General features: G+C 45.3%; 1 protein-coding gene and 1 long non-coding RNA gene across 2 annotated transcripts in view; both read right to left on the reverse strand.

Annotated features, from left to right (window-relative positions):
• LOC140460440 (uncharacterized) overlaps positions 1-21,251 on the reverse strand; it is a 252,860-nt gene that overhangs the window by 83,216 nt on the left and 148,393 nt on the right. The gene's annotated exons all lie outside the window — the stretch shown is intronic.
• The window catches only part of LOC140461044 (uncharacterized), a 153,147-nt gene continuing 145,439 nt past the window's right edge, over positions 13,544-21,251 (reverse strand). Inside the window, 1 exon segment of the mRNA XM_072555829.1 lies at positions 13,544-16,864. Within this exon segment, the coding sequence (XP_072411930.1) occupies positions 15,682-16,864 (1,183 nt within the window). The 3' untranslated portion in view covers positions 13,544-15,681.

Here is a 21,251-nt window from a genome sequence, read left to right on the forward strand (position 1 = left end):
AGGTCTTTTTGCCAATCAGAGCCACCCCATTGTCTGAATGCGGAAGTTGAACCATGAGCTGCTCTTTTTGAAAGAAGATTGAGCTTCACCCAGACTGCAAATTCTTTCCTCTGTCGAAGATCTGTGAGTACGGCACTCTCTTTTCTCGACCCCTTTTCAATTTTTTTTTCATTCTGGGGTTCAATTGTTGACTTGCAGCAACTGAAAGGAAAGGGAGTGAATCCGGGAGCGGACAGACTCTGGAAAGGTTGGCCCAGGTCTGTGTCGCAATTGGCAAAATAGACAGACAGGAGGCTGGAAGAACACAGCAAGCCAGGCAACATCAGGAGGTGGAGAAGTCGACATTTCAGGTGTAACCCTTCTTCAGGACTGGGGATGGGTGTAGGGGGAGATGCAGATAAAGGGAGTGCTGGGGGCAGGGTAGTGAAGTGGGGATAGGTGAAGGCATGTAGAGGGTATGACCTAGTTCATCAGGAAGGAATCTGGTTGGTGGCAGGGAGAAGTGGAAATGAGTGGTTCGGACTGAGAAGGGAGTTTGGGGTGGGAAGTGAGGTATTTGAAATTGGAGAACTCAGTGTTGAGTCTTCCAAGCTGTAGGATGCCCAGGCAGAAGATGAGCTGTTGTTCCTCCAATTTGCGGTATGGTTCATTGTGGCAAATGAGGAGGCCTAAGATGGTCATGTAAGAAAGGGAGTGGGAAGGGGAATTAAAATGGGTGGTGATCGGCCTCTGCAGACCTGGCTGTGATGCTCGGTGAACCGTTCCCCAAGTTTACGCTCGGTCTCCCTGATGTAGAGAAGACCGCAGTTGGCATACACATGGCAAATGCAGTACCATACTGTGAAGTTACAGCCTTTGCTAATAAAAAGCAGAAAAGAGATGTATTGTTGAAATGATGATGTATTCGGGATGTGGAGAAAATGAGAACTGCAGATGCTGGAGATCAGAGTCAAAGTGTGGCACCGGGAAAGCACAGTAGGTCAGGCAGCATCCAAGGAGCAGGGGAGTCGAAGTTTTGGGCAGGAGCCCTTCATCAGGAATGATGTGTGGATGTACAAGGGGCATCAGCATCCTTTTGCACCAGTCAATGCCAGTTGTCAGACAGGTGTAGCAAGCAATCAGCAAAGCAAGTGGTATATTAGCAAGAGGAACCAAAAGAGAAAATGCTGGAAAAGGGTCAGTTAGACTCGAAATGTCAGCTCTTTTCTCTCCTTACAGATGCTGCCAGACCTGCTGAGATTTTCCAGCATTTTCTCTTTTTGGTTTCAGATTCCAGCATTTGCAGTAATTTGCTTTCATATTAGCAAGAGAAATTGAGTTCAGAAGTGGGGATGTCTTCCTGCAATTAGGGGGTCATTGAATATATTGAAGGCTGAGTTCATCTGATTTTTGAACAACAAAGATTTTTCACGCAAAGGGTGGTGCATGTGTGGACCGAACTGCCAAAGAAAGAGGTGGACCATAAGACATAGGAGTGGAAGTAAGGCCATTTGGCCCATCGAGTCCACTCTGCCATTCAATCATGGCTGATGGGCATTTCAACTCCACTTACCCGCATTCTCCCAGTAGCCCTTAATTCCTTGTGACATCAAGAAATTATCAATCTCTGCCTTGAAGACATTTAGCGTCCCGGTCTCCACTGCACTCCGCAGCAATGAATTCGACAGGCCCACCACTCTCTGGCTGAAGAAATGTCTCTGCATTTCTGTTCTGAATTTACCTCCTCTAATTCTAAGGCTGTGTCCATGGGTCCTAGTCTCCTCGCCTAATGGAAACAATTTCCTAGCGTCCACCCTTTCCAAGCCATGTATTATCTAATAAGATTCTATTAGATCTCCCCTTAATCTTCTAAAGTCCAATGAATACAATCCCAGGATCCTCAGCCGTTCCTCGTATGTTAGACCTACCATTCCAGGGATTATCCGTGTGAATCTCTCCTGGACACGCTCCAGTGCCGATATGTCCTTCCTGAGGTGTAGGGACCAAAACTGGACACAGTACTCCAAATGTGTCCAGAGCTTTATAAAGTCTCAGAAGCACAACGGTGCTTTTATATTCCAACCCTCTTGAGATAAATGACAACACTGCATTCACTTTCTTCATCACGGACTCAACCTGCAAGTTTACCTTTAGAGAATCGTCGACTAGCACTCCTAGATCCCTTTGTACTTTGGCTTTATGAATTTTCTCACCGTTTAGAAAGTAGTCCATGCTTGTATTCTTTTTTTCCAAACTGCAACACCTCGCATTTGCTCACATTGAACTTCATCAGCCATTTCCTGGACCACTCTCCCAAACGGTCTAGATCCTTCTGCAGCCTCCCCACTTCCTCAGTACTACCTGCCTGTCCACCTAACTTCGTATCATCGGCAAACTTCGCTAGAGTTCCCCCAGTCCCTTCATCCAGATCATTAATATATAACGTGAACAGCTGCAGCCCCAACACTGAACCCTGCGGGACACAGCTTGTCACCGGCTGCCATTCCGAAAAAGAACCTTTTATCGCAACTCTCTGCCTTCTGTCAGACAGCCAATCCTCAATCCATACCAGTAGCTCACCTCGAACACTATGGGCCCTCACCTTACTCAGCACCCTCCCGTGTGGCCCCTTATCAAAGGCCTTTTGAAAGTCTAGATAGACCACATCCACTGGGTTTCCCTGGTCTAACCTACTTGTCACCTCTTCAAAGAATACCAACAGGTTTGTCAGGCACGACCTCCCCTTACTAAATCCATGTTGACTTGTTCTAATCTGACCCTGCTCTTCCAAGAATTTAGAAACCTCATCCTTAATGATGGATTCTAGAATTTTACCAACAACCGAGGTTAGGCTAATTAGTCTATAATTTTCCATCTTTTGTCTTGATCCTTTCTTGAACAAGTGGGTTACAACAGCGATCTTCCAATCATCCGGGAGTTTCCCTGACTCCAGTGACTTTTGAAAGATCTCAACCAATGCCTCCGCTATTTCCTCAGCCACCTCCCTCAGATATCTAGGATGTATCCCATCGGGGGTCAGGAGATTTATCAATTTTAAGACCTTTTAACTTTTCTAGCGCTAGGTGGAGGCTGGTACAATGACAACATTTAAAAGCCATCTGGATGGGTATTTGAATAGGAAGGGTTAAGAGGGATACAAGTCAAATGCTGGCAAATGGGACTAGATGAATTTATGATGTCTGGTTGGCACGGACGAGTTGGGCCAAAGGGTCTGTTTCTGTGCTGTATGACTTCAATCGACTTAAGTGAAAGCAGAATTGTGGTTGTGAAGACTGGAGTTGCAGAGCAGCTTTCAAAAATGTTTTGCCCTTACTCAGAGCAGAAGATGTTACAATGAAGTCCTTCATTTGTGAGACAGCAACTGAGTGAGTGAGTACATCTGGCATTTGGTGGAAAGTGGTAATTCATAAAACCCTACCCTATCCAGTCATTTATTGCTGATGGACGAGGCCAAGACAGAGGTTGAATCGGCTGGGGCTGTTTTCCCTGGAGTGTTAGAGGCTGAGGGGTGATCTTACAGAGGCTTATAAAATCATGAAGAGCATGGATAGAATAAATGGACCAAGTCTTTCCCTTGGGGAAGGGGAGTCTAGAACTAGAGGGCTGAGAGGGGAAAATAAAGAGGAGACCTAAGAGGCAACGTTTTCACTCAGTGGGTGGTATGTGTATGGAATGAGATGCCAGAGGAGGTGGTGGAAGATCATACAATTGAAACATTTAAAAGGCACCTGGAAAGAGTTTGGAGGGATATGGGCAAGGCGCTGGCAGGTGGGACTAGATTGGGTTGGAATATCTGATCAGCATGGACGGGTTGGACCGAAAGGTCTGTTTCCATGCTATGACTCTAAATGCACAACGTGCTGGCAGTCAACGCAGGCAGCCAATACATGTAATATTTTGTAAATTCCACTTTGCAAATCGAAGCGGGCTGACTTAAGATTGGGATACAGACAGACTTTGGGCTCACTCCTTTCATGCATTGTCTGAGCTGAGATGTTACCTTTTCTTATAAAACCTTAAGTTATCTCGAGAATGAGCCTGACAGGAAGTTCTGGGATTTGCACATTAATGATACCTGCAACCCATTGTAAAAGATGAAAGACTTAACGATCCAGCTTTTTTCACCATATCATCTCAGTGGCAGGACACTGTAATGTTTTCCATAAATTCTGTGCTTTATGATCTTGTACTCCACAACCAACTGAATAAGACACAGCACTGTGAAAGCAAGTGCTTCGAAATAAATCTGTTGAACTGTAACCTGGCATTGTGTGATTTGTAACTTTGTCCAGGTTAGGGTGTATTCACCATGTTAAATTACCCATAGTGTTCAGTTTTGGACTGGTTTGGGTGGATTGGCTGTGTTCTGTTATCCATATCGTCGAGGGATGTGCAAGTTAGGGTGGATTGGCCATGCTAAATTACCCACAGTTCTCAGGAATGTTCAGATTAGGGTGAATTAATCAGGAATAAATGTGGAGCAATAGGTGTAGGGGGAGAGAGAAAATGCATGAGGAGGCAGAGGGTGGGAAGAGGGACTGGCCAGAGGTGGGGAGGGTAGGGGGAAGACAGCAAGAGAGAGATAGCGCCTGGAGTGGATCCAGGGAGGGAGCAGACTCTGCAAACTCAGGTTTGTGTCTGAATTACCCAGGTGAGGAAGGATAGATTGGGATGGGGCAGGGGTTGAAATCTTTTCTGTTTTTATTTTTAAAATGCTCCTGAGTCCCACAAATAAATGCAGCCAGTACAAGTACAGCACATGCAATACTCCTCTTGTAGCTCCACTCCAGATTTGCATCTTCTGTTCCTCCTCCACCTTGGCTCCAGCACACTCTGCTTCCTTCCCTCACCCCCATGGATAGTAAAGAAGGCATTTAGCAACATTGCCTTCACTGCTCACATCATTGAGTATCGGAGTTCGGATATCATGTTGAGGTTGTACATGATGTTGGTGAGGCCACTTTCTGGGTACTGTGTATAGTTCTGGTGGCTCTTTAATAATAAGAATACTATGAGAGAGGGTTCCATAAAGATTTACCAGAATGTTGCCAGGACTCGAGGGTTTGAGTTACAAGGAAAGCTTGGGAATGTCTTCATTGGAGTGTAGGGGTGTCCTTACTAAGATTTATAAAATCATGGAGAGTGGAAGTAAGGTGAATAGCAAAGAGCTCTTCCTTAAGACCGCAAGACATAGGAGTGGAAGTAAGGCCATAAGTCCACTCCACCATTTAATCATGGCTGACGGGCATTTCAACTCCACTTACCCACACTCTCCCCAAAGCTCTTAATTCCTTGCGATACCAAGAATTTATCAATCTCTGCCTTGAAGACATTTAATGTCCCGGTCTCCACTGGACTCCATGGCAATGAATTCCACAGATTCATCACTCTCTGGCTGAAGAAATGTCTCGTCACTTCCATTCTAAATTGACTCCCTGTAATTATCAGGCTATGCCCATGGGTCCTAGTCTCCCTGCCTAATGGAAAAAACTTACCAGCGTCCACCCTTTCTTAGCCATGCACTATCCTGTAAGTTTCTAATAGATCTCCCCTCAACCTTCTCAGCTCTAATGAATATAATTCTAGGATCCTCAGCCGTTCAGCCGAATCTCTGCTGGACATGCTCCAGTGCCACTATGTCCTTCCTCAGGTGTGTAGCCCAAAATTGGACGCAGTATTCTAAATGGGGCCTAACCAGAGCTTTATAAAGTCTCAGTAGCGCACACCGCTGCTTTTACATTCCAACCCTCTTGAGACAAATGACAACGTTACATTGCTTTCTTAACCACGGACTCAACCTGCAAGTCAACCTTTAGAGAATCATGGACTAGCAGTCTCAGATCCTTTTGTACTTTGGCTTTATGAATTTTCTCACTGTTTAGAAAATAGTCCATGCCTGTATTCTTTTTTCCAAAGTACAAGACCTCACATTTTGTTACATTGAATTTCATCAGCCATTTCCTGGACCACACTCCTAAACTGTCCAAATCTTTCTGCGGCCTCCACAGCTCCTCAGAACTACCTGCCTGTCTGCCTAACTTTGTATCATCAGTGAACTTCGCGGGAATGCCCCCAATCCCTTTATCCAGATCATTAACATATAAACTGAACAGCTGCAGCCCCAAAACTGAGCCCTGCGTGACACCACTTGTCACCGGCTCCCATTCCAAAAAAATAATCTTTTATCCCAACTCTCTGCCTTCTGTCAGGCAGCCAATCCTCAATCCATGCCAATAGCTCACCTCTAACACCATGGGGCCTCACCTTACTCAGCAGCCTCCGATGAGGCACCTTACCAAATCTGGATGACATCCACTGGGTTTCCCAAGTCTAACCTACTTTTTAACTCTTCAAAGAATTCTAACAAGTTTGTCAGGCATGACCTCCCCTTACTAAATCCATGCTGACCTATTTTAATCCAACCATGCACTTCCAAGAATTTAGAAATCTCATCCTTTACGATGGATTCTAGAATTTTACGTACAACTGAGATTAGGCTAATCAGCGTATAATTTTCTATCTTTTGTCTTGATCCTTTCTTGAACAAAGAACTTATGACAGTGATTTTCCAATCATCTGGGACTTTCCCTTACTCCAGTGATTTTTGAAAGATTACAACCAATGCCTCTGCTAATTCTTCAACCACCTCCCTCAGAACGCTAGCATGTAGCCATCAAAACCAGGAGATTTCTCAATCTTTAGACCTTTTAGCTTTTCTAGCACTTTCTCCTTTGTAATGGCTACCATACTCAACTCTGTCCCTTAACTCTCCTTAATTGTTAGGATATTACTCATGTCTTCCACTGTGAAGACTGACACAAAGTATTTATTAAGTTCTTCAGCTATTTCCTTATCGCCCATCACTAGCCTTCCTGCATCAATTCGGAGCAGCCCAATTTCTACTTTTGCATCTTGTTTGTTTCTTACGTATTGCAAAAAATTTTAATATCATTTCTAACATTACAGGTTCGCTTACCTTTCATATTTGATCCTCTCCTTCCTTTGTTATCTTCTGTTTGTTTTTGTAGTCTTCCCAAGCATATGATTTCCCAGTGCTCTTGGCCACATTGTAGGTTCTCTTTTTTTGTTGTTGATACGTTTCCTGACTTCCATTGTAATTACCTTTAACTGTACTACCATTCTATCCAATTTTGCTTTCTCTTTTTCAAACTGCACACTGAACTCTACCATATTATAATCGCTGCCGCCTAAGTGTTCCTTTGCTTTAAGATTTTTTATAAAGTCTGGCTCATTACATAGCACTAAGAATTTGGGTGGCACAGTGGTTAGCACTGCTGCCTCACAGTGCCAGAGACCCGGGTTCAATTCCCGCCTCAGGCGACTGACTGTGTGGAGTTTGCACATTCTCCCCGTGTCTGCGTGGGTTTCCTCTGGGTGCTCCGGTTTCCTCCCACACTCCAAAGATGTGCAGGTCAGGTGAATTGGCTGTGCTAAATTGCCCGTAGTGTTAGATAAGGGGTAGATGTAGATGTAGGGGTATGGGTGGGTTACGCTTCGGCGGGGCGGTGTGGACTTGTTGGGCCGAAGGGCCTGTTTCCACACGGTAAGTAATCTAATCTAATTGAAATATGCTCAGTTAGGCCACAGTTGAGGACAGTGTAAGGGACAAATGGCCTAGTCTTGTGAAATTGGTTCTGGCTCTGTAGAAATAGAACCATTGAGTTGTATAGCACAAAAACAACCCTTCAGTATGTGTTGACTAGATAGCCTAAATTAATCTAGTCCCATTTGCCAGCACTTTGTCCATATACTTATCCAGATGTCTTTTAAATGTTGCATTTGTACCAGCTTCCACCATTTTCTCTGGCAGCTCATTCAGTTCACACACCACCCTATACGTGAAAAAGTTGCCCCTTGGGACCCTTTTAAATTTTTCCCCTCTCACCCTAAACCTGTGCCCTCCAGTTTGGGATTTCCCCTCCCCCCTCGGAAGAGAAAAGCAAAGGGAATGAGATGTGCAACCACCTGAAAAAGAAATTGTGGCTCCCGCCATTTTTACCCCAAACTGCCAATTGGACACAAGATCTGTCCGTAACAACTAGCGCCAACCACCATTGGTCAGGTGGAGTAAGGTGCGCTCTGATTGGGCGGGGCGTGGATGACGCGCGTCACTGAAGGAGGAGACGGAAAGAAGAAGAAAAACAAAGATGGCGGCGCGAGGCTGCGGTTTTCTCATCGACTCAGCGGGCGGTTTCTGACGGAGGGAGGGGGGCAGACAGGCATCGTTTACCTCAGAAAATACCTTTAAAATACATTTCAAATTAAAGCCGGAACTTTTCAAACAAAAGTTGTGAAGAAAAGGAGACAGTCCCCGGTGGTGGGGGGTTTATTGTTTATTTTTGTATAATTTCCGGGGCCCGGGAAGGGGGAGGTGACGGTTACCGGGTGAACGAGAAAACAAATTAAAAATGTCGGCGGTGGAGGAGAGAGAGCCGGCGCCCGCGGCGGGAGGTGGAGGAGCGGCGGCGGCGGCGGGGGGTAAAGTCCGGCGCGGATCACAAGCTGGAGGAGAGGCTGCACTCGGTGCTGTGCTGGACCGTGTGACTGGAGCTACCCGCGGCTTCACTCTACCAGGTACCGGGCTGGGCTGAGGGGGAACCCGGGGGATAAGGCGGATCACCATTAACCTGGAGCCACAATCACTCCCATTCCTAAAACAAACATAATTTATATTAGAATCACCATCTAATTCTCCATACACCTTCTATAATCCATGTAGGAGGGCAGGCTGTACCATCTGACTGAACTGTTCCGATATTCAATTGTGTATAATGTATAGATACCTTTTCAAATAAAATATACAATGTTATTTAACACATTGGATATGAAATACTGTCATCATGGGATTTGCAGCACTTCACAGAGCGCTGTAGAAGGTCACAGACAATATTGTGTACGAGAGCCTGTGTAAACCTCTATGGTTAGGCTTTATTATTGTGATTTGAGGTAATCGCACGTTAAATGGGTAGGATTGTGTGTGTGTATGTAGGTATGTTATTTAGATCCTGGGGTTTTGTCTTGTCCAGTGATTATTTGGCTGTGGAGGGAGGGGAGTGGGCATGCTAATTAATCTTTCAACGAAATCCAGCATTTTGTTGAAGAGCTTCATTTCTTTGCGATTGTCACCTTCCAAAGAATCAACCTACCCAGTATTTAAATGGACATGTGCATATGTATCGTTGTGTCTGAATGATGAATATCTTTTTAAAAAAAAAAATCCTTTTGTATATTTCCTGTTCTCCATGCATAGCAAATTGGACGTGTTTGGTTTTTTTTCTTGCAAGTGCTGTGAAAAGTAGTCTGATCATGTAAAAGTCGACCCTAGTTCTTCATAGACAACAGACCAATGTTTGTGAGACAGTGTGATGGCCGTCATGTTCCACTCCAGCTTTGCAGTCTGTCGGTTGTTCGGCTCTGTTCCCGTCTTCCAGTCCGTTCTCTGTATGTTCCACTCAGTTTTCAGAATTACCATAATTGATTTTTTTTTGCTTTATTCGTCAGTTGAGCTTCTCCTTATGATACGGTATGAATCTTGACAGGCATGAATTTCAGCCCCTCAAGTAGTATCCAAGTAACAGTCGACCCCCTAAATTTAACCTTAAAAAGTAGTCAAAAAATTGACTATTACTTGAGTATATACGATATAAATGAATTAATGTTCATTGCTTCTTCGCTTTATGTTATTTTGCCTTTTGAAAGGTTTCATAGGAACGCTCCACTTTTGGATAGTGGGGAAAACCTGTATCAGTACAATACAGCAGTCACAAGACCTTCTTATTTGGTTTAGGCACCCCCATCAAGCCTGTGCCAATTTTTAATTCTCACTTGGACCTGTTATTTATTGCCCATATGTGGTTTCTATCCTTCTGTTCATCTCGCGTTCATGTGTCTATCAAGATACACCTTAAACATTGCTAAGGTGCCTCCTTCCACCACCCATTACCCCTCTGTGTGAAAAACCTTCCCCTCCACTTCTTCTGAAGACTGCCCTCCTCTTGCCTTGAACCTGTGCCCTTTTGTAGTTGATCTTTTCACACTGGGGAATAAAAAAATCTGAGTAACATAGAATCCCTAGTGTGGAAAAGACCATTCGGCGCAACATGTGCACACTGACCCTCTGAAGAGTAACCGACGCAGACTTATTCACCTACTCCTAATACACAATATTAGCCCTTGACTAAAGCACCCTCTCCCAGAGCATCCACACCCTTCTGATAGTGTGGTGACCAGAACTGCATACAATATTCCTAATGTGGTTGAAATAAATAGCTGTAACGTAACTTGCCAACTTTTACACCCAGGAAAGGCAAGCATGCTGTGTGCCTTCTTGACCACCATACCCACCTCTGTTTCCACTTTCAGGGATCTATATGCCCAGATCCCTCTGCATGTCAGTGCTTCTAAGAGTTCTGTCATTTATTGTACAGTTCTTGTACTTCTTTCTCCCTTGTGTCTGTATCCAGCTTCCCCTTAATTCTTCTTCCCTCTTCATCTCTTTGCCCATTCATCACCCCTCCACACATGAGCATATCACAAGACCATAGGAGCTGAAATTAGGCCATTCGCCCCATTGAGTCTACTCCACCATTCAATCGTGGCTGTTAACTTTCCCTAGCCCATTCGTCCCGGAACCCTTGATACTCAAGAACATTTCTGTCTCCATCTTAAATATGCTCAATGATCTGGCCTCCACAGCCTTCTGTTGCTGTGAATTCCATAGATACACCACTCTCTAGCTGAAGACGTTTTGCCTTATCTCCCAACTAAAGGGTCTTCCTTTTCCTCTAAGGCTGTACCCTCTGGTCCTAGTTTCTCCTAACAATGGAAACATCTTCCCAACATCCACTCTGTCCAGACCGTTCAATATCCTGTAGGTTTCAATTGCAACCCCCCTCATCCTTCTAAACTCCATATAGTCCCAGAGTCCTCAAATGTCCCTCATATGTTAAATGTTTCATTCCAGGGACCATTCTCGTGAACCTCCTCTGAACACCCTCCTGGGCCAAAACATCCTTGCTAAATAGGAGGCCCAAAACTGCACAATGCTCCAAATGTGGCCTGACCAGAGCCTTTTAGAGTCTCAGAAGTACATCCCTGCTTTTGTATTCAAGTCCTGTCAAAATAAATGCCATCGTTGCATTTGCCTTCCTAACTACTGACTCAACCTGCAAGTTTACTTTGAGAAAATCCTGATCTTGAACTCCCAAGTCTCTTTGCACTTCGGATTTCTGAATTTTCTTCCCATAATCCTTGTGTTCCAACAGTGACAGTCTGGTGTCAGGGCAGCACCAGTGATTTCCTGACATGTGGATTGTATTTGGGGATACCAAGGAATGTCAGGAACTGCGAGTATCTCAGGAGCAATCGTTATTCCTGGGGGAGGCAGAGAGGAATGTGGTGTGGTCCTGTAAACTCCAGAACTTTGATAACTTCATGAGTAAGCAATAACTCCTTCTGGACCAAGAAACGAAAGGGCCAATGAGAAACTGCTACAAGGGAGTTAACAAATAACATACATTAACTATCGCTGGGAAGAATGAGCTGTTCCTTTGGACAGATGAAATAATGGTGTTTAATAACTGTGTGATAAAAGGACAATTAATTCTGCTTGTAGAAGGAAGGCCTTGGCGTAAAGGGCATTCAAGGAGCAGGAAAATCGACGTTTCGGGCAAAAGCACTTCGTCAGGAATCCTGTATACCTGATGAAGGGCTTTTGCCCGAAACATCGATTTTCCTGCTGCTTGAATGCTGTCTGAACTGCTGTGCTTTTCCAGCACCACTCTAATCTAGACACTGGTTTCCAGCATCTGCAGTCATTGTTTTTACCTTGGCGTAAAGGGGTTAATTGCAGGACAGGCTGTTTCAAACAGGTGGAAAACCCTCAAGGATAAGAAGGTAAGCTACAGACCTGAGGTCTCCAGCAGGGTGGGGAGATGGTGGTTAGAATCTAAAGAAACATTACACCAGAAATCTGAAAGTTACAGAACTCCACCAGAATTCAACTCCAGAACGTTTCAGCTGTAGTGCTTGGAAGAACAACACTGCATCAACTTCCAGAGTTGGGAACTGTTGGTAGAAACAATGTTAAATTCTGCCATCATTTGGGTGATAACCAAGATTTGGGGGGTGTGTGTGTGTTTGGGGGGGGGGGGGGGTGATGGTGGTGAGGGTGAACTTGCTTACGTGAAGGGTTGATACCTACAATAAAGTGTAAATCATGGTTCAACAGTTGGTTGTCTGTGCAGTTTCTGAGTCAGTATTCAAATTAAAGCGATTCACCCACAACCAGAATGGGAGGTTGGGATTAACAATGACTCCTTTGCATTCAGCAGGACGGCACGTCAATGCTGTTACAGCGAATACTGAACCTCCTCCCCTCTCTGAGATCTCAAAACAAAACACCAAAAGAGGAGTGCGTTGCCCTATAATCTATACAAAATTAGTGTGGAAAGTGGTGTCATCTGCTCTAGTCTTAAAAACAAAAATAAATCCCTGACACTTTAAAATCAACAAAAAGCAATTTACATATCCAACTTGAATGGTAAACAACTAAACTAAACTATTAACAAACCGAATAAATCCCTTCGAACTACTGACGATTCTGGCATAAAACAGGATTTTTGTCATATGCTGTTCCAATAAATACAAGACCCACTAATACCACAAGAAATAGAATTTAGTCTCTCAGATTACAGCCTGGTTACGTCTTCCAGAATATTCTAAGCATCATTCTATTGAATCTTTTGTCAGGAATTCCTGCTCTTCTGGTTTTCTTGTAAATGATGCTGTCTCATTCACAGATGACTGTCAGAGCTGATGTCTCGCGCTAGTGCTGAGGACTCTTAGCTCTAGCAATAGGGAGTTAGCTCTGGGGCTCTGTTCAACTGTCCCCTTCTTTTATACCCTTGATGCCATATTGAGTTTTTACAATGGTTTTGACAACAGAGGACCAATCCTATCAGATTTAAATTTAGTAGGTATTGGTAGCCAAAGGACCTGACTTGAATTGATTGGCTAAATTGAAAAGTCATTATCTTGGCCTGTTAACTGTCAACCTTGTGATAGAAATGTTTCTGTTTGTGTGCTCTCTGTTGTGATGATGTTACTCCTTTAAGAAGATTATGTCGTCTTGATTTTTTTTCCCAAGAGGGGTTGTAAAAGGCAGAGGGTCCAATTTAACTGGGCTAAGGGACTTCACTAATGGCCAACAGATATTGGCAAAGGCAACAATTGGAAAAAGGTTTGAGATTTTTTTTTCTGAAACACTCTACAGCGAAACAGTCTGTAGCGAAACAGTCTGTAAGGTCACCCCTCAGCCTCTGACCCTCCAGGGATAATAGCACTAGTCTATTTCAGCCTCTTGCAACAGCTCCAACCCTGGCAGTATCTTTGTAAATCTTTTCAGAGTCCTTTCATGTTTCACAACTTGTTACAAACACGTCGACTAAATTCAGAGAAGCCTCTCAATTACAGCTGTAAATGGAGAAAGTGTGTTTAATAATGAGTCATGAATAAAGGCTGTATTAATATTTTATTGTGAAGTTTTACTCCTACATCTCCAAACAGAGCATACACACCTGGTCAGAAGCAGCCTATGGGATTTAAGACACTATTGGCTGTTTTCCAATGAGGACTGACTTTGCACAGAAACCATAAACATTTTAAATGAATGGAGTACCATTTGTTTTAAGGTCAGGTAAACTTAAGAGGCACTGCATTGGCTTAGAAATGAGATCCTTGACACACACACAGCTGAAATTATCAATGCACCATTATTAACAAATTGGAATTAAGGCTGGGATGTTTTTCCCGCTGGAGCAGAGGAGGATGAGAGGCGAAGTTTATAAAACTGTGAGGGTTATAGATAGGGTTAAGGATTGTTGCCTCTTACCTAGGATGGGGGAATTACAAGACTGGGGACACATTTGTACGGTGAGAGGGGAGAGATTGAAAAAATATGTGGGGCAAAAATTTTAGAGAGTGGTTTGTGTATGGAATGAGCTGCCAGTGGAAGTGGTTGAGGGAGATACATTAACAACAATTAAAAGGCATTTGGTCAAATACATGGAGAGGAGAGGTTTAGAAGGATAGTGGCCAAGTGCAGGGAAATGGGGTTACTGTTGATGGATGTTTTGGTCAGCATGAACCAGTTTGGGCCGATGGGCCTGTCTCCGTGCTGTAACACTGACTCGTGTCTCTTTGTCGCTCCAACAGTTTTGAGTTTTCAGATGAGCACCTCACTTAATCACACTGAATAAAATCCGATCTCATTAGTCAACTCTGATTTGGAAGTGCTGGTGTTGGATTGGGCTGGACAAGGTCAGAAGTCACACGGCACCAGGTTAGAGTCCAACAGGTTTATTTGAACTCACGAGATTTCAGAGCACTGCTCCTTTGTCGGTGAAGTGATGAAGCAGCAGCATTGAAGAAGGAGCAATGCTCCTAAAGCTTGTAATTTCAAATAAACCTGTTGGTCTGTAAGCTGGTGTTGTGTGACTTCTGATGCCTTCAGCTGTGGATTTGTGTCGAACTTAATGGGATATTTTGTCCAACACGGCATTTTTAAACAGTATCACTTGGAGGGATTCATTTGAAACCTTTCAAGAGGTGAGTTCAACAAGACTGAACTATTCAAAGTTACTTGGACTCCATTTTAAAATTTACATCAGGACCGGTAGACATAGAGATATACAGCATGGAAACAGACCCTTTGGTCCAACTCATCGATGCTGTCAAGACATCCTAAATTAATTTTGTCCCATTTGTCAGTACTTGGCCCATATCCGTCTTAACCCTTCCTGTTCATGTCCGAAACCAGATGCCTTCTAAGTGGTATAATTGTACCAGCCTCCACTTTCTCTGGAAACTCATTCCATACACGCACTACCCTCTGCATGAAAACATTACCCCTTACGTCCCTTTTAAATCTCTCACCCAGCCAAATAGCCTCTCCCTGCAGCTCAAACCCTCCGACCCCCGGCAACATCCTGGTAAATTGTTTCTGATACAGAAGTCAATGTTTTGGGAAGAACCCTTCTTCAGTCCTGAAGGAGGGTTAATACCCGAAATGCTAACTTCACCTCCTAACGCTACCTGGGTTGCTGCGTTTACTTGGAGAAAGTGAGGACTGCAGATGCTGAAGATCACAGTCGAGAGTCTGGTGCTGGAAAAGCACAGCAGATTAAGCAGCGTCCGAAGAGCAGGAGAATCAATGTTTCAGGCATCATTGCTGAGGAAGGACTTATGCCCAAAACGTCGATGCTCCTGCGCCTCAGATGCTGCCAGACCTGCTGTGATTTTCCAGCACCACACTCTTGACCAGTCTCCATTTACCCCTGACTAATGCACCACATTACACATCCCTGAACACTATGGACAATTGAGCTAGGCTAACTCACCCTAACTTGTACATCTTTGTATAGTGGGAGCAAAACTGGAATACCCGGAGGAAACCCATGCAGACACGGAAGAATCAAACAGTAGAATCAAACCCGGGTCCATGGCTCTATGAGGCAGCTGTGCTAAGCACTGAGCCACTATGTCACCCCGAGCCACTTTAGGATTGCACTTGGGGGTGCGAGGCAGTGTGCAGTCCAGAAAATTGTTTTAAAAGCCCAACAATGTTCCCACTGCACCCATTGTCAGAGTGGGGCACAAGGTTTAGTCCACAGTAGCGTCACTGGCGGTATCCGATTGTTGGGAGCACTGGTGTCCCCGCTGGTGTCTTCACAAGTTGCTGGAAAATGTGAACCTCTTGCCGCACTCAGGGCAGCTGAATGGCCTCTCCCCTGTGTGGACCCGCCGGTGGGTCAGCAGAGCAGAAGAATTGCTGAAGCCCTTCCTGCACTCAGGGCAATAGAACGGCTACACTCCCGTGTGGACCCGCTGGTGGGTCAGTAGGTGGGAAGAGCGGTTAAAGCGTTTCTCACACTCTGGGCAGGAGAACGGCTTCTCCCCGGTGTGGACCCGCTGGTGCCTCAGTAGGTGGGAGGAATTGCTGAAAGCCTTCCCGCACTCGGGACAGCTGAAGGGCCTCTCCCCCGTGTGGACCCGCTGGTGGGTCACGAGGTTGGAGGAGACCGCAAAGCCCTTCCCGCACACTGAGCAGGAGAATGGCTTCTCCCCGGTGTGGACTCGCCGGTGGGTTAGCAGTTGGGAGGGCTGGGTAAAGTCCTTCCCACACTCAGGGCAGGCAAATGGCCTCTCCCCAGTGTGGACCCGCTGGTGTGTCAGCAGGGAGGAGGAACTGCTGAAGCCCTTCCCACATTCAGGGCAGGGGAACGGCTTCTTGCCTGTGTGGACCCACTGGTGCCTCAGCAGGGCAGAGGAATCGCTAAAGGCCTTCCCGCACTCGTGGCAACTGAATGGCCTCTCCCCCGTGTGGACCCGCTGGTGCTTCAGTAAGTCAGAGGATTTGCCAAAGGCCTTCCCACAATCAGAGCAGGGGAAGGGCCTCTCCCCGGTGTGGACACGCTGGTGCGCCAGCAAGTGGGAGGAGTGGGTGAAGCTGTTCCCGCACTCAGGGCAGGTGAATGGTCTCTCCCCAGTGTGGACCCGGCGGTGGTCCAGCAGGTGGGAAGAGCGGATAAATCCCTTCCCACACTCTGGGCAGGAAAACGGCCTCTCCCTGGTGTGACTGCGCTGATGAATTTCCAGGGCAGATGGGACACTGAAGCCTTTCCTGCAGTCACCACACTGCCACGGTTTCTCCATGGGGCGAGATTCCTCTGGTTTCTCCATGGGGCGAGATTCCTCTGGTTTCTCCACGGCCAAAGCTTCAGCTGCACACAAATGCATGCACAACCCCTCCCTGCCGTGAATTCCTCTTTCCAGGCTGTATAATTGTTACAGACTGCACACTTAATGCGCTGCCACAGTTGCGTCTCTCATCTAGCTCCACTGATGCTGAAAGCTTACTGAAACAGAAACCAAAGAGTTTTGCTCCTTCTCATAGAATCAAAATCGAAGATCGTTAGAGTCCCAATGGATTGATTGACTGTCTGTCATTGACGTGAAAATGAGGACTGCAGACGCTGGAGAGTCAGTCAAAATGTGTGGTGCTGGAAATACACAGCAGGTCAGGCAGCATCCAAGGAGCAGGAGAGTTCCTGTTTCGGGCATAAGCCCTTCGTCTGTTGAATTTGAAACTTCAGTCTTCAGATCTTCAAATGCACTTGAAAAAAAGATTATGAAAGTCATCACTGTCAGTCAGAACAAGCAATTCTACTTTATGCGGAACATTCTTTTTAGATTAGATTAGATTACTTACAGTGTGGAAACAGGCCCTTCGGCCCAACAAGTCCACACCGCCCCGCCGAAGCGCAACCCACCCATACCCCTACATCTACCCCTTACCTAACACTACGGGCAATTTAGCATAGCCAATTCACCTGACCTGCACATTTTTGGACTGTGGGAGGAAACCGGAGCACCCGGAGGAAACCCACGCAGACACGGGGAGAACGTGCAAACTCCACACAGTCAGTCGCCTTTTGTAATTCTTTTGTAATTCCATGAAATTGAAAGCACCATTACCCTGCTCCGATTGCTCTACATTTACACCTGATTAATGCATCTAACCTACACATCCTGGACACTATGGACAATTTAACATGGCTAATTCACCCAAACCTGCACATCTTTGGATAGTGAGAAGAAACAGGTGCACTGGAAGAAATCCGCCACAAACACCAGTTGGAGAATGTGCAATATCCACACAGCCAACGGCCCCGAGGCTGGAATTGTACCTGGGGCCCTGATGCCGTGAGGCAGCAGCACTAACCACTGAGACACCGTACCTTCCTTTTCCAGTCCCGCCACCAAGTCACTCAGCTTGAGCTCAAGCAAAGCACTACATTTAATTTTCGCTTCACACTCACTGAACTTCCGGCCTGTCCTCACTTCCCCTATGGAAATGCAAAAAGCTGGGGGGTTGCCACATAGAATCCCTACAGTGCAGAATGAGGCCATTTGGCCCAACAAGTACATAACAACACTCCGAAGAGTAACCCACCCACACCCATTTCCCTACTCCTATCACTCTCTCCATTTACCTCCGACTAATATACCTAACGCACACATCCCCGAATACTATGGGGCAATTTAGCATGGCCAATTCACCCAAACCTGAAAATCTTTGGACTGTGGGAGCAAACCGGAGCACCTGGATGAAACTCATACAGCTACGGGGTGAACAATGTGCAAACTCCACACAGTCAGTCACCTAAAGCTGGAGTCAAATCCTTGTCCCTGGTGCTGTGAGGCAGCAGTGCTAACCACTGAGCCATGTGCTGCCCATGTGTGCTGAAAGAGATGCAACGTGGAGCTTTATTGACTGTACCGCACAGTGGATTGTTGAGTAAGGTCGAGTCTCGAAGGATCTGGAAAGAGGTAGCCAACATTTAGGAGTGCATTGCGACAGATGCTGGAATCCGTCCTGAAAACAACAAATGCTGGAGATCACAGCTGGTCAGGCAGCGTCCACATAGAGAGAGGAAGCTAACATTTCAGGTCTTCTTAGAGATTTATAAAATCTTGCTGGATACAGAGAAGATCAATGTCAGGAGTCATTTCCCTGGAATGAGGGATTTCAAGACTAGCAGACATATTTTTAAGGTGAGAACAGAAAGATTTAAAAACAAAATAAGGGGCAACATTTTCACACAGAGTGCTTCATGTGTGGAATGAATTTCCAGAGGAAGTGGTAGATGCGCTTACAGTCACAACATTTAAATGACATTTGGAATAGTACATGAATAAGAAATGTTCAGAGGGATATTGGGCCAAGCACATGTAGGTGGGACTAGTTTAGTTTGGGATTATGGTCGAGATGGACTGGTTCGACCGAAGGATCTGTTTCCGTGCTGTGTGACTCTGACTGGATACAGTGGATGTGGGGAAGATGTTTCCACCAGTAGGAGAAACGAGGACCAGAGGACACAGGCTCAGGGTGAAGGAATGCCCTTCAGAACTGAGATGAGGAGGAATTCCTTCAGGCAGAGGATGGTGAATCTGTGGATCTCAACGCTGCAGAGGGCATTTAAGACAGGGATAGATAGGTCTTTGATAAGTAAGGGGATCAAGGGTTACGAGGAGAAGGCAACAGAATGGGATTGAGAAACATACCGGCCATGATCGACTGGTGGAGCAGACTCAGTGGGGCAAATGGCCTTATTCTGCTCCTGTATATTGTAGTCTTAAAACTGAGCAGATTACTGAGGTGGTTTTCATGAACAATTTCAGAGTCCTGAAGTAACATCGTAGAGGTGTACAGAATGAAAACAGACCCTTTAGTCCAACTCGTCCATGCCGACCAGTTATCCTAACCTAATCTTGTCCCATTTGCCAGGACTTGGCCACTATCGCTCTAAACCCTTCCTATTCATATACCCATCCAGATGCCTTTTAAATGCAGTAATTGTACCATCCTCCATCACTTACTCTGACATTCATCCCATACATGCACCACCCTCTACATGAAACACTTGTCCCTGAGGTCCCTTTTAAAATCTTTCCCCTCTCACTCTAAACCGATGCCCTCTAGTTCTGACTCCACAACCCAGGGAAAAGACCTTGTCTGTTTATAAAATCATGAGGATTATGGATAGAATAAACGTGTGGAAGATGACCGCCCCCCCCCCCCCCCCCGCGCCACAAAAGTCTCTAATGCTCTCGAAAACAGCCCGAGTCTATTCTGCCTCTCCAGCTAAAATCCTTCAAACACGGCAACATCCTTGTAAATCTTTTCTGAACCCTTTCAAGTTTCACAGCATCTTCCTGATAGGAAGGAGACCAGAATTGCACACAATATTCCGAAAGTGGCCGAACCAGTGTCCTATACAGCTGCAACGTTACCTCTCAACTTTACTACCCAAATGCCTTCCTCACTGTTCTATCTACCTGCGACTCTACTGTCAAGGAGCTATGAACCTGCACTCCAAGGTCTCTTTGATCAGCAACACTCCCTTGGACCTTACCTGATTGGCTTTTCCAAAATGTAGTACCACACATTTATCTAAATTAAACTCCATCTGCCATTCCTTAGCCCATTGGCCCATCGGATCAAGATCCCGTTGTGATCGGCGGTAACCTTATTTGCTGTCCACTACACCTCCAATTTTGGTGTCATCTGCAAACGTACTAACTATACCTCTTATGCTCACATCCAAATCATTCATATAAATGACGAAAAGTAATGGAACCAGCACCAATCCTTGTGGTCACAGACACTGGTCACAGGCCTCCAGTCTGAAAATCAACCCTTCACCACCACCCTCTGTCTTCTACCTTCAATCCAGATCTGTATCCAAATGGCTAGTTCTCCCTGTATTTCTCGAAAGCTAACCTTGCTAACCAATCTCTCATGAGGAACCTTGTTGAATGCCTTTCTGAAGTCCATGGAGATCATGTCTACTGCTCTGCCCTTGTCAATCCCTTGTTACTTAAAAAAATTCAATCAAGTTCGTGAGACATGATTTCTCACGCACAAAGCCATGCTGACTATCCCGAATTAGTCCTTGCCTTTCCAAATACATGTAAATCCTGTCCCTCAGGATTACCTCCAACAACTTGCCCACCGGCAATGTCAGGCTCATTGGTTGATAGTTCTATGGCTTTTCCTTGCAATCTTTCTTAAATACTGGTACCACGTTAGACAACCTCCAGTCTTTCATCACCTCACGTGTGACTATCAATGGTACAAATACCTCAGCAAGGGACCCAACAATCACTTCTCTAGCTTCCCACAGAGTTCTAGGGTACAACTGATCAGGTTCTGGGGATTTATCCACTTGCTTGCATTTCAAGATATGCAGCACCACCTCCTTTGTAGTACAGACATTTTTACATTTTTCGAGATATCATCATCTGTTTTCACACATTCTATTTCTTCTCTGTCCTTCTCTACAGTAAACACTGATGCAAAATACTTATTTATTATCTCCCCCAATTCCTGCAGTTCCACACATAGGCTGTCTTGCTGATCTTTGAGGGGCCCTGTTCTCTCCCTAGTTATCCTTTTCTCCTTAATGTATTTATACAAACCCTTTGGATTCTCCTTAACTCTACTTGTCAAAGCTATCTCATGGTCCCTTTTTGCCCTCCTGAGTTTACTCTTAAGTATACTCCAACTGCCTTTGTACTGTCAGGATTCACTCGGTCTCTCCTGTCTATACTTGTCATATGCTTCCTTCTTTTTCTGAACCAAAAGCTCAATTCCTCTCGTCATTCAG

Source organism: Chiloscyllium punctatum, chromosome 36 (genome assembly GCF_047496795.1).
Source record: "Chiloscyllium punctatum isolate Juve2018m chromosome 36, sChiPun1.3, whole genome shotgun sequence".
In the NCBI taxonomy this organism is placed as follows: domain Eukaryota; kingdom Metazoa; phylum Chordata; class Chondrichthyes; order Orectolobiformes; family Hemiscylliidae; genus Chiloscyllium; species Chiloscyllium punctatum.